At 34.1% G+C, this 13,926-nt stretch overlaps 3 protein-coding genes across 3 annotated transcripts; 2 read left to right on the top strand and 1 right to left on the bottom strand.

Moving 5' to 3' along the window:
* Positions 1 to 547: 547 nt before the first annotated feature.
* LOC121267700 (tropinone reductase-like 1) lies at positions 548 to 1,628 on the top strand. Its single transcript, XM_041171702.1, is given in 3 exon segments — positions 548 to 640; positions 720 to 813; positions 815 to 1,628. Coding segments are annotated over 3 exon segments (828 nt in total). The 5' UTR covers positions 548 to 602; the 3' UTR covers positions 1,511 to 1,628.
* Positions 1,629 to 6,794: 5,166 nt separating this feature from the next.
* Positions 6,795 to 8,408, top strand: LOC121267699 (tropinone reductase-like 1). Its single transcript, XM_041171701.1, has 2 exons — positions 6,795 to 7,035; positions 7,262 to 8,408. Exons 1-2 carry the CDS (start codon positions 7,025 to 7,027, stop codon positions 8,055 to 8,057), a joined length of 807 nt encoding a protein of 268 aa, XP_041027635.1. The 5' UTR covers positions 6,795 to 7,024; the 3' UTR covers positions 8,058 to 8,408.
* Positions 8,409 to 8,680: 272 nt separating this feature from the next.
* Positions 8,681 to 10,777, bottom strand: LOC121267698 (secoisolariciresinol dehydrogenase-like). Its single transcript, XM_041171700.1, has 2 exons — positions 10,612 to 10,777; positions 8,681 to 9,674 (listed from the first exon to the last, which is right to left on the bottom strand). The coding sequence occupies exons 1-2, from the start codon at positions 10,656 to 10,658 to the stop codon at positions 8,885 to 8,887; spliced, it is 837 nt and encodes a 278-aa protein (XP_041027634.1). The 5' UTR covers positions 10,659 to 10,777; the 3' UTR covers positions 8,681 to 8,884.
* Between the last annotated feature and the right edge of the window lie 3,149 nt (positions 10,778 to 13,926).

The following is a 13,926-nucleotide window of genomic DNA, read 5'->3' as shown; positions in this document are numbered from 1 at the left end:
TTAAAAAAAAAAAAGACTATTTTGAACAATCATTTCGATTCTAGTTGATACAGTAAAAAATTCAGTTTTTTTTAATGCTTTATTTGACCACGCACCACCGTGAGTTCCGTGATCAACAAAAAGTGAATTTATAAACACTACGCCTTTTTTATTTTCATAGGTTAAAATGAGATAAAAAAAATAAGATTAAATAAAAATTAAAAATTAAATAAAATATTATTAGAATATATTTTTTTAATATTATTTTTATTTTAAAATTTAAAAAATTAAATTATTTATTTTAATTTTTTACAAAAATTTAAAAAAATTATAATAATAAGATTAAATGAGATAAGATTAAATAAAAATGATTGTAAAAAGAAACGTGGCAGCAAAATATAAAAGCAGAGTCCATGTGATCATTTTCTCACTGTTAACGTTGTAGTCGATCTCTTCAAACAAGTTAACAACTAACATGTGAACACGATTTTTCTAATTGGAATTATTTTGTTCTTCATTCTATTGAAATCCTAAACAAGATTACGGATCGAACATCAGAATCACCTCCAATAATTTCTTCCATAGTTCCGTACCCTCCTGGTTTCTCAGTTTTTGAGGTGAAGATGGGTGCCACTTCTTCAATCGCACCCACTTACAAAAGGTAATTAATTAATTTAAATTTTATATTTTTTTTCGTCAGGTAATGGTACTTGATCTAATTTTCTGTGATGATTACTCAGGCTAGAGGGAAAGGTTGCAATTATCACTGGAGGAGCAAGTGGGATTGGAGCAAGTGCAGTGCAGCTATTCCACGAACAGGGTGCCAAAGTTGTCAATAGCCGATATCGAAGACGACCTTGGCCAAGCCATTGCCAACAAGCTAGACGAAGATGTCTGCTACGTACACTGCGACGTGTCAAAAGAAGACAACGTTAGCAACCTCGTGGATACGACAATCGAAAAACATGGAAAGCTGGACATCATGTACAACAATGCAGGCGTCCTGGATCGCGCATTTGGGAGCATTCTGGATACCACAAAGGCAGACCTAGACCGATGCGTCGGAGTTAACTTGGGTGGCGCTTTCCTAGGAGCCAAGCATGCTGCAAGAGTCATGGTCCCCCAACGCAAAGGTGTCATTCTATTTACAGCAAGCGCTTACACATCCATTGCAGGCCTTTCGACGCACTCTTATGCTGCTTCCAAATATGCAGTGTGGGGTTTAGCCAGGAACTTGGCGTCTGAGATTGGGCAGTACGGTATAAGAGTGAATTGCGTTTCGCCTTATGCGGTGCTGACAGGCATGAATTCAAAAGGGATGCATGAAGATGTTATTGCGCAGGCAGAAGTGAGAACGAGCCGTTTGGGCAATCTGCAGGGGGAAATTCTCAAGGCAGAGGGAATTGCAAGGGCTGCCCTCTACATGGCTAGTGACGAGGCCTCCTTTGTGAGTGGGCTTAACCTTGTGGTGGATGGTGGGTTCAGTGTGGTCAATCCTACCATGCTCAAGGAACTTAAAATTGTTCGCTAATTTTAGGATAATTTCAGGCTTAATTTATCTCTTGGGGCTGATTTTCATATGGCGATGTTGTGTGTGTGTGTTTTTTTTCTAAAACTATTTTCGCTGCTATCATGGTAAATGAATGTTGTCACTACATTAATATGACCCGTGTATGTTTCAACAAGTATAAAAGGTGAATCTGGAGGATGGCCAGCTCGGCCCATGCCTCTTAGGGATTGTTTGTATCACAGAGTCTAACCCATAATATTTGAAGAGGCTGATTTTTCGGCCTGACAAGGTATAACTTCAGAATTGGTGCATGCCAGGTCCAGACAGACCACATCTATCCAGGTTATCCACGGAGGGAGGGTCTGCTCGTCGGCAAAACAAAATAATGCATTAAAAATTTAAAACCGGTTTTGAGCCCAGCCCTCTTCTTCAAAACGACGTCATTTAGGGGTTGAGAAGTGAAAATTTTCCTTCTCCCCCCAAAACGATGCCGTTTTGGGCGTGTAGGGTAAAAACTCTAATATTTTTTTTTTCTCTATTCCTCTTGCGCTGCCCACTCCCTCTTCTTTCTTTCTTTTCTTTTTTTCTTTTTCTTCCTCCCACCTGCAGCCTGTGAACCCTATGCTTTCCCCGTGACCTGTAGTGCCGCTCCCCACCATCACCACCTTGGCTCCACGTGTTCGCTGGTCAAAGAACCTCTCATGCGTCTGTCTCCACCATGTGTCTTGCCCAACCCACGCCTTCGGAACATGCAACCCATGAGGCCATAGCAACTACTTGTCGCCGCTGCCCACCCCTCGTTGCATACCATGCGTGTGTTGCTCGCAAAGCCCATGCCATCCACTACCCCCAATCGCAATCGCTGATGCTGCTGCCAAGAACCACCCTTCGGCCTATAAATAGGCCAAGCTCCTCATCCCTCAAAACCATCCATCAATCAGCTTCTTTCTTTCTTAAAATCGAGTTCTAACGTTTCCCCACCCTCAGATCTACTTTCCGAAGCCTTTAAGGTTAGTTTTGCCCTAGCACTGTCATGCGCCGCCACTCCCAGTTGCCTTCTGGTGGCCACGCAACCACCTACGAGTACCCCACTTCCCTTCCCCGAAGTCTTCTTCCCTGTGTTTCACCCAACCCATGAGTTAGAGCCACCTCAGTCGCTACCCCGTCGTGAAAACCCTCGCCTCAACCCACTAGCACTCCAGATCTACTACCCCTTCGAGAGAAACCCCACCAGTAGCCCTCTATTCTGCCAGATCTGCCTCTGCCACCTTTCTCCACCGCTCTTGGCGCCACCTCACGATGTGTGTGCTCATTCAATCGCGAGACACCGTAAACCATCACGCGTGATTATCTAGAATAATTGCCCTCCGCGTAGTAAGTGACTCTCCAACGCGACATTTGAATTTATAACGTGAAATTATCGCTAACTTTATTGCAGTCTAGTTGTGTTTGAGAAGGGCCTTGGGTCCAGGGAAGTTTTGGAAATATTTGACGTGGTTGTTATCGGACCAGCCCTCAGGTGGATTTTGATGCAGATAAGATGTATGAGCAGGAGGGACCAGCCCCACCTGAAGAATGATGGCACGGGACTTTTCGCATTATTTGTTGTTGGTCCTTTGTATTTGTTTCTTTTTTTTTTTTTTTTTTTTTTAATGCTGGGGTCCTTCTACTCAAATTCATTTATTTGCTCTCTTTCTTATCCATTTTTCTTTTGTTGTATCTCTTAAATAAATAGGATTATCTTGTTTTTAGAAAAGTTTGTGTTAGTTTTAAATTTTAAGGAAACAAAATATCCGGGTCGGATCGTGTTCGTGGGTTCTGATGACCGGGTCGGATCATGCCCAAACTTGATTTGAGCTGGTCGGGTTGCATACATGAATCTAAAATAGTAAAATGAGGATTACTACACAGCTTCCTATACTACAAGCTAAACATGTTTTAATTTTTTTTTAATTTTATTCTTACTGAAATAATTGAATTCTTCTACTCATCATCTCTATATCACATAATTATTATAAAAAAAAAAATCAAAATAAATATATAATACAAAGATAATCAGTAGAATTTTTCATTTAAGATACCGTTCCGGACTGGCTCACCATCGTCTTTTTCTGCCTAAATTTTAGGACGCGTTGGTAGTTGGGTTGGGGCGACGCTTTCATTCAAAGCTTAAAAAGAAATAAAAAACCCAACAACCCACTAAATGCCTTGTAATAAACCATTTCAAAGGTGTATACAAGCTAGTAGCTACCACTTTTTGAATTGACATGTTTCGTTTTTTATTTGCTGAAAAATTTTCAACTCTAACAGTTTTACACCATTTTTTTTTTTTTTTTAAGAAGAAAACGATGTCGTAATTTTATTAATAGTCTTCATTTCTAATAAAAAAAATTATAATTACAACTATACACTTAAAAGTTATAAATAAATATAACGATCAAAACTCAAATATCAAAAATCAAAAGACAACAGTTCTACACCATATATATGATAAAAAATTAAAAATTAAAAATTAAAGACGTACATCTATTGATGTACGTATTAAATTACTTAGCACAAAAATTCTTATTTATTACAGGAACTACAAATATGAAAATGCGTTGCTGGTACAAGTATCTTAATTGTTCCTTAAATTCTGGCAACTCTCTTGATAGTAGCTTGCAGCTCCGTGGATAAGAGCACTATCCATGACTCTTAAAATATATATTTTTTTAAAAATATAAAGAAAGTTGACTAAAAGTTCATTTGATTAGATTATCTATTCTATTTTCATTTCACATTCAGCTACAGCTACAACTACAGCTACAGATACAGTAAATCCTCTACATATAAAAATTATTATTCATTCTTCTAAATAATTTTTTATTATTTCTCTCTCATTTCATCTTTTTTTTTTAATCTTATTTCATTTTAATCATTTTATCATTTTTGCACATGCCCACTCTCTTACCTCTCATCTACTCTCTAGCATTTCGTTTATAGTCTTTTAGACTTTTATGCATGTAGAAGTCTTGATATTGTTAATAATAAAGACATGTATTTTTTTATCGTTTTACTTTTTTTTAAGTAATTTAAAATATTACATTATATATAAAGAAATATTGTAAATATCAAAATATATAATATATAGAGAAATATTTGAAATATATGATATGTAGAGAATATAATATTTAAAATAAATAAAAAAATTAAAATATATAATATTTAAATGATATAAAGAAAAAATAAATAAATTAATATATGATATATTATAAAAATTAATATGTATAATAGAGAAATTGAATTTTAATGATATATTTTAAAATATAAGATAAAGAAGTCATTGAAGTGCTGTGCAATGCTTTCGAAGAAAAGCACAGCTTTTGGCCCCGGAGTTTTCGTACCTCATGAACATTGTAAGCCGACGGAATTAATACCCTTAAATTCCTGACCTTTATATTTTAATAGTTTTTAATATTTTAGATGAAGCTTTTTTTTTTTTTAGTTTTAATTTAGACAAGATCCAATCTGGTCTCAATGTTTGTGATCACAACATCAAATTAATTTCATGTCGATATTCTTAGTACTATTACTAATGGACACAAAATATTACTAAGAAGTATTAACAATTTAAGAATTTTAATTGGAATGTTACGCTTTATATATATAAATATATTGGAGATAATTATAATTTAACCAATATTTAGATTGGAGAAGAAATAATTTTAGGCCAGCTCTATCTCCTTCCAATACGTAAGCATTTATTTTATTAAAAAAGTTAAGGATACGGAGGATATTAATTATGTATGGGATTCACGTTATCTATATTTATTCATTTTTTTAAAAAAGAAAATATACAGAATTTATATATCCTAAGATAAAAATATTATATATATATATATATATGTATATTATCAATAGCTAGCCAATTTACATATTTCTTCTACAAATTCGTATTTTTTCTACGGACAAAAAACCCTAGTGCCTCCCCCCCCCCCTCTTAAAAAATTGAGAGTTTTAGATATGATTTTTGCTAGAAGAGGAGGAGGCATCAGCTTCCTCATCCTCCTTTATCTCATTGCCTCATTCTTCTATTCACTCACATTATCTATCAATATTTTTTTTATTTAGTTTTATTTTGCTTTTCTTTCAAAGTTGAAAAAGACAGATCTATAAATTTCTGACAACTCTCGAGAGATACGCACGGTACTAGCAGATTCATAGGTCGAAAAGTTTGGAGAAAAGTGATAGTTTTGTGAAAATCACCGTGCATGATTCTCACGCGACATCCCTTTCGACAACTCTTTACGACACACGCGCTAAATCACTAGTCTCACCACTACCAAGTCTTTCAGATCTGATCTTTGTAGCTGAAAAGAAACAAGTGTATTGCCTCTAGGGGCCGTCATAGATTCAACTCTATGGGAGTTAGTCCAAACTGTAATTAGTCATTCTTTGCATCTATTTCATTGATTTCTTTTCTGGTTTCTTTATTGTTAATTAAAAAAAAAAAAGTTTGTCTCTAAGACGTTTGTGATATGTAGAGGTTGAGTTCTCTCTTTTTATGAAGGATGGGTTGAGTCTCTGTTTAAGCAGATAGTGTTGTCTCTTAGACATTCGTCTCTAGAGAGTATCGGCAATAGTAAAGACTAAACTAGTCACAAAAGGAAATAATATATTGATGGAGCTTTAAATACATTATTTTAATTTATAATGTCGATATTAAAATATCTCAAAATATATCTAGTTGATTATAGATGAAGTTTTTATGATGAATGATGACAATTTTCTTTAAAAAAAATAGCTAATTAAGGGGACGTGTTACAGTTATAATCTCGATTATATGGCAGAATGACGGCCACATAACGCAAACTTTGGGCAATATTCTCTTAATCCAAATTTCCCAATACTTACTGAATTTTCATAATAAAAAAAGATCCACCTATTAGTCAGGTATAATTATTAGACTTGATACTCTGTTTTTATGCTGATATCTATATAAAACTACTTGCTTGAAAAAAAAAAATAAATAAATAATAATGAATGACGCCCACATTTTTTTTTTTTTGTTTTTGTTTTTTTTTGAATCATTGACGGCCGCATTAACGTACGTGTACATGTGCGAAACCTATGTATGGAAAGTAGCATGCCTCTCTCTAGTGAAATTAAGTTAATCAACATTAATGCAGCCCATCCAAGCCGAAAAAAGTGCAGACTAGACTTTAATTAAAGAATAATTAAAGCCAATATTGCCCACTTGTTGAAAGGCGAATCGAGCAAGGTTGTACATATTCTTAATTCTTGCACTTCTGATTTTAATGTCCCTATCGAATCGCACTTATTACATGAAAAAAAAAAACAAAAAAAAAATGGAATACTTGGCCTATGGCTGCTTGTGGGCCTGTGGCACACATATCTTTTTCCTCGGCCGTTTATTGTGAAGAGAATATAAATTGAAGGGCTGTCCCCGACTTATATTACATGATTTATCTGTTCACATACAGTTCGTGAGATAGATAATCCTGTAGGTCTCTCTTCCCCCTCTCTATTAGAACAATGGCAAAAAGGTTAGCAATTCTGTGTTTCAATTAGTGAGTTTATTTTTAAATAATCTTTTTATATCTGTAACACTTTTCTTTCTTTTAATTTTAATCTGCGTGTTTCCCATGTTTCGCTTTGAAGTAAAAATCAGATGATTTTGAACGTGGGATTTTGTGGCAATATTAGTATTTATTGATTATTTCAATATATATAGTCTGTAAACGGCAATAAGATGCATTAATCCATCTTCAGGCTAGATGGCAAAGTGGCAATTATCACGGGAGGTGCAAGCGGGATCGGAGCAAGCGCAGTCCAACTCTTCCATGAACACGGTGCCAGGGTCGTCATTGCTGATATACAAGACAAGCTAGGCCAAGACCTCGCCGACAAGATAGGAGAAAATGTCAGCTACATTCATTGCAATGTGTCGAATGAAGATGACATTCGCAATCTTATTGACACCACCATAGCTAAACATGGACAGCTTGATATAATGTATAGCAACGCCGGCATCGTAGACGGAGTCGTTGCGGGAATCCTGGATTGCACAAAGTCAGATGTGGAGAGAGTTCTTGGTGTTAATTTGGTGGGTGCTTTCCTATGCGCCAAACATGCTGCAAGGGTCATGATACCACAGCGCAAGGGCTGCATAATATTCACGGCAAGTGCTACAACATCAATTGCAGGAATATCGAGCCATGCTTATGCAGCATCAAAATGTGGACTTTTGGGGCTATGTAGGAACTTGGCAGTAGAGCTTGGACAATATGGTATAAGAGTAAATTGTGTGTCTCCTTATGCTGTGGTAAATACAGGTATGACAGGAACCAAGAGTGAAGCTGATTCCCACAACCTTGAAATGGCATTGAGTGATACTAGTTTATTGAAGGGTCAAGTGCTAAAGGCAGAAGGTGTGGCAAAGGCTGCACTCTACTTGGCTAGTGATGATGCAAATTATGTGTGTGGTCTCAACCTTCTGGTGGATGGAGGGTATAGTGTGGTGAATCCTACCTTGATGAACTTTATAACTAAGCAATTAGGAAATTAGCTTCTTCTATTGAGTTAATGTTGATGCTTGTTTTATGGAAAAGTTGAATTTCTCACTATTTGCTATATACTGAAAATAAAAAGATGTTCCCGGCCTATATAGGCGTCAGCCCACAGGTCTTTTTTGCTGGCTTTTCTCAGGCTGGGGGAAGTTGAGCAACCAGGGTCAGTAGCATGATCCTAAGAGCAGTATACGTTGTTGGTCTCCTTTTTATATTTTGCTGTCATGTATTCCAGTACTGTACTTGATAAACTTTCCAATAAAGCCATCTATAGAATTGGTGTAAAAACCATATCTTAATGGTCATCCTTTTTCAATATGCATATTGCATGGGATGTTTGTTGGGATCAACCTCTATTTCTCTAATTTTGTATCTTGGTTATTATAATGATGTTTTTATTAGTTAAGATGATATAATTGGACGCAAACTCTTAGGTCTAGTACTTAAGCATTTAGGCTACGTACGTGATGATGTTTCAACGTGTTATATTATTAATATAGCCTTGGGCAGTTTTCTATAAGAAAATAAGAAATCTGAGTTTGGAGCAGATCGTGTAAATTAGTTTGGATAAAGACAAAAATGAGAGACAAATAATAAAATCAGAGGCAAAACACAGATGGGCTTTCCTTGAAAATTGAAGTTTTCATTCTCATGTAATGATCAACGTACTAGCAATTAAAAGACATTTGATATTATATTTCACGCCCGTTATTATGTCCAATCCACAGAGGGAGAGAGGGAAAAGTCCGCTAGCTATCATCATCTTCATCATCATAATGTAGGATTTTTAGGCTCAAAAAGGGAAGTACATGGCGGATTTATATGATCATGGATCGGGGTACTGAAACATGTGAAATGATGGGTTAACAATGCCGAAGCCCCCGTCTATGAGGAGATTGTGTCCACTCACATACCTCGATTCATCACTTGCTAAATAAAGAGCAGCATTTGCAACATCTTCGGCCTTAAGGGTCACACCCTTCAGATTGGCGAGCGAATTCATCACATTCTCAAACGCCTCGTCCTCAAGCCCAACAAATTTCCTTGCCAAAGGTGTCACGAGCGCATACGGTGACAAGCAATTGACCCTAATGCCAAACTGCCCCAGCTCAACCGCTGCATTTTTTGTAAGGCCTAAGACAGCATGCTTTGAACATGCATATGCATGTGAAGCTGCGCCTCCTACATACGAGCTCACGCTAGCAGTCGAAATGATGCAGCCGCTACGGACTGGAATCATGGCCTGCGCCGCATGCTTGATGCCGAGGAAAACGCCGGTCACATTGACACTAAGAACGCGCTCAAAATCAGACTTCTCGTTATCGATGATGCGTGCCTTGTTCTCGTCAGCAATGCCGGCATTGTTGAACATGATGTCTAGCTTTCCATAGGTTGCCACAGCTTTTTCAACAGCATTTTTAATTTGGGATTCATCGGTGACATCGCAGTGGACGTAGAGTGAGTTTGAAGGCCCCAAAGCCTGGATGAGTTCATGGCCCAGTTCATCTTGGATGTCGGCGACAACCACACGAGCTCCATGTCGTACGAAGACTTTGGCAGTGCATTCACCAATGCCGCTGGCTCCTCCAGTTATCAGTGCCACCTTTCCCTCTAGCCTATGCAATATGGTCATAATTGCAGCACTCTCTTATAAGTCATAAATCGAAAAATAATGATATTCATAAATATGCAAAACATTTTACAATAAATTAATATTAAATTTTATATTTCATATTACTCTCTTCTATATAAAACGGGATTATTAAAAAAATTATAAAAACGATCTTGTATATATACCATTAATTAGTACTTTATATCAAAATTAACAATGGCCTTGAAAAATACGATTGCTAGTTGAAATGTCGTTAATCTGTTTCAGTAATTTTTAGACAGGTCTCGATCGAACTTTAAATGAACGTTGACTTTATACTCGAATAGACCTCCAAAATTCCAAATGCTTCTGAATTATGATAATCAAATTAAATTCCAACTTTCTAAAATAACCATTCCAAAATTATAATTTACTGTATTTTTTTCGATTATAATTTAGCCCAAGTGGAAAATACAATAACATCAAATTAAATAAATTCCCGTATGACAAAAAATATGAAATAATAAAAAAAAAAAAAAGCTTCAATGAAACAGATTGCCTTCCTACAAAAAAAAGCCTATGAAAAAAATCAACAAAAACCAAGTAAATTAGGCTGCAAGAGTGTGAAATCGCTAATTATCTTAAAAGCCCATTCATTATCCCACACCATACATCACACATATTTTTAATTTAATTTAATTTTATTTTATTTCTGCTAAATTAATTGATTTGTTCTCCTTATTACTACATACTTATTATTGAAAAAAAAAAATTAAAAAGATGTGGTGCGTGAAATGCTTAGTAAAAGTATTCATATGTCCCAACGTCTGTACTAAGCATATGAATATGTTTGCAGATCGTTTCGGTAAATAATGGTAAAGGAAGCTTTTAAGCGCTTAGCAAAAACATGAAACGCACACAACTGAGGAGTGAAACTTGATTCATGAGCATATTCTACTGACCTTCTTGGCACTGCGGAGACTGTTGATCCAGAGGCCATTGCGCTCATGCACCCGCAGACAAGAGTCTGTGTATCCAAGGGGAGCGAAACCCTCTATTTATAGACGAGAATTTTGCAGCTTTGGGAATTCACGCAGCCGGCAGGTGCATGTACCGTGTACGCCACCATGACCATTGACAAAGATGAAGCACAGAGTAGAAAAAATAAAAATATATATAAAAAGAAAAAAAGTAGCGGAGTCCACACGCTAGTTAAATTGTACAGCACTGGTACCGACAAGAGTCAAGACACCATCAAGAGTTTATTAATGGATTTATCAATTTTATTTTTATTAAAATTACAAAAAAATTAAAAAATATAAGATTTAATTTAATTTTGAGGTATTAACCCATAAAAATATGATCAAATTAACCAAGAAGGCACCTCTAGAACCATTATCACTGGATATTCTTTTCTTCTTCTTAAGAAAAACTAATTTTTATAAAATAATTTGATTTTAACCTTGATATATATATATATATATATATATTTATATAAAGTCTGGCATGGTCACCTTTGGAAGGCCGGGGAGTCTGACAATGGTTATTAGGCAGGTACTTCTTATTTTTATTAAGGGTGTTTCTACTTAGCTTTATAAGTTTGTCCCTCTAAATTTATCATTAGTGTAATAATATTTTTTTAAAAAAAATATTTTTTAAACATCTTTAAATATTTTTTAAAAATAAAAAATATACTATTTCACTAATAGTCATCTTTTTAATCATTAAAAAAATATAACTAAATAAAATATTCAAACAACAACTTTGAGGAGTGAAATTCATGAATTTTCACAAAATTTATATAAAGTTTTCTATTCACAAGTCACGTGCTATTTGTCACTTAGCGGCCTCATAAAAAAAAACAAAAACAAACAAAAAAGACTTTCGCGTGCTATTTATAATAGTAGTGGGTGGTGACATGTCACGCAAGGCTTCGGGCTTGGGGTGTGAAGAGTTTGGAATCAGAGTTTTTGTTGGTTGGATGGCCGGCTGCTAGCTCTATTAAAGGTTTAGGAGTTGGGATAATTACAGTTTGTCTATATTAATAAAGTTGGTTTGACAAGAGACGGGCATCAAAATTCGGTAGCTTTTGGGAATCTTTGGTTAGGTATAAATAAATACAGTAATGTTATATACAGTCGTGTAATATATAAATATCGCATAGTCGTTTTGAAAAAGAGTAAAGTTTACTGTTAAAATATTAATTTTTTTTTATGTAGATCTTATATTTATTCACTTTTTTCAAAGTGACTATGCGGTACTTGCACACTCACGACTGTAAATATCATTTCTTAAATAAATATAATGTATCTATCCATCTGCATATCTTCTATATATAATATAATATAATAAAAAGAGTCTATGCGTGTATAAACAGTAATTTTCTCCGAGCTTTGTTTTTCCATTTTGTCCTTCTTTGATCTTGTTTTTTCTCCAAAAAATTTTTCCCATTTTGTCCTACTTTATTCTGGCTTTTCCCTTTCTATCCTTGTCATTGTATTTCTCCTATTTAGAAAATTACGTTTTTATCCTTTTATTTTCTTACTTTCTGACCCAGTTTTGTTTTCCTATTTTATCCTTCTCTGATCTTGCTTTTTCTCTAATTTTTTCCCATTTTGTCCCTCTTTATTCTTACTTTTTCCTTTTTATCCTTTTTATTGTATTTCTTCTATTTAGAAAATTACGTTTTTATCCTTTTATTTTCTTACTTTCTGACCGAATTTTGTCTTCCCATTTTGTCATTCTTTGCTCTTGCTTTTTCTCCAAATTTTTTCCCATTTTATTTTTATTTTTTCCTTTTTATCCTTGTCATTGTATTTCTTCTAATTAAGAAATTAAGTTTTTATCCTTTATTTTATTACTAATCTGACCGAGTTTTGTTTTCCCATTTTGTCCTTCTTCAATCTTGCTTTTTCTCCAAGATTTTTTTCCATTTTGTCCCTCTTTATTCTTACTTTTCTCTTTTTATCCTTGTCATTGTATTTCCTCTGTTTAAGAAGTTTTTATCCTTTTATTTTATTACTATCTGACCGAGTTTATCTTTTTTACAATCACTCTGTCACTCATTCCCTTCAAATCATTTAAAATCTTATTTTATAATTTTCTTAATACAAATTATGAAACAACTTATTTCAACTAATCTATTATTCGTATAATCGAACCGAATAAATTTAAATAATTTAGAATCATTTTATAACGATCTTGGGACAAGAGGAACATCATAGCTATTTTATTATTATTATGACAATATGTGTTATTTTGTTTGTGGGGAATGGAATAAGTATTTCAAATTATATAATCTTTTTTTGAATGAATCATTCTTCTTATTTTTTATACTCATCTTATTTTATTTTTATATTGAAGATGCAAATGCTCTAAATTTATTCCATACAGGAACATCTGGCTTATTTGCTATTAGGGGTGTAAAAAAAAAAATGGTGAACCGGACTGAATTGGTGTGTTTGGTTTGATATCGAGTTTGATTTGGTCCGGTATAAGTTTTATTTTTCTTAAAACCGATCAAAATCGGTTCTGTTCCAATTTTTCTTTTTCTAAACCCGAACCGGTTTATATATATATTATAAATTTTTATATTGTATATAATTCTTATATATAATATATAATTATATATAAAATAGTTTTGTATTATATGATAAATTACTAATTAATATAATATTAAATTTTAAAATTTTATATCACTATAGTCTATTGTCTTAATAGTTATACTAATACTATATCACTATATATTACAATATACTATTATATATATATATATTATATAATATATAATACAACATATTAAAATCAGAAAATTGGACCGAACTGGTAAAACTAGAAGTACCGGTATAGGAGGTAACCGGTGCAAAATCGATTATTAAAAATGCAAAACCAATGCATACAGGTTTGGTTCCAAATTTTGTTCAAAACTGGATCAAACTAGACCGGTTACAACACATGGCAGATAAAACTTCTAAAAAATAATGGATGATTCAACTCACTGCAAATATAGATCAATGGAAACAACATTGTCACAAAAAATTCAACATTGTTTCCATTCATGCTGTAGAAGAAACAACAACATAACTCTTGAATAAATGCATCATCCAAACTACACAACAACCACTTTGATAGTCCTATAAAATATTTACATCCTATGCACAACTTTTAAGGTAAAAACTATAATTTCACTTCCTATATGTTACTTCTTTTATTGCTTTCCTCAACATGTTAAATTAAGACCCATTTAAATACATAAATCATCTCACATCATCTCATCA

This window comes from Juglans microcarpa x Juglans regia, chromosome 5S (genome assembly GCF_004785595.1).
Source record: "Juglans microcarpa x Juglans regia isolate MS1-56 chromosome 5S, Jm3101_v1.0, whole genome shotgun sequence".
NCBI lineage: Eukaryota > Viridiplantae > Streptophyta > Magnoliopsida > Fagales > Juglandaceae > Juglans > Juglans microcarpa x Juglans regia.
Note: the sequence above shows the minus strand (reverse complement) of the source record. Positions and strands in the feature narration are given on the sequence as shown.

Bases quoted from the DNA above. Each gene is read 5' to 3' on its own strand.
- LOC121267698 (XM_041171700.1), bottom strand. From the start codon at position 10,658: ATGAGCGCAATGGCCTCTGGATCAACAGTCTCCGCAGTGCCAAGAAG. The intron at 9,675-10,611 runs GTCAGTAGAATA...CATATTGCATAG, and splicing joins GTCTCCGCAGTGCCAAGAAG to GCTAGAGGGAAAGGTGGCAC.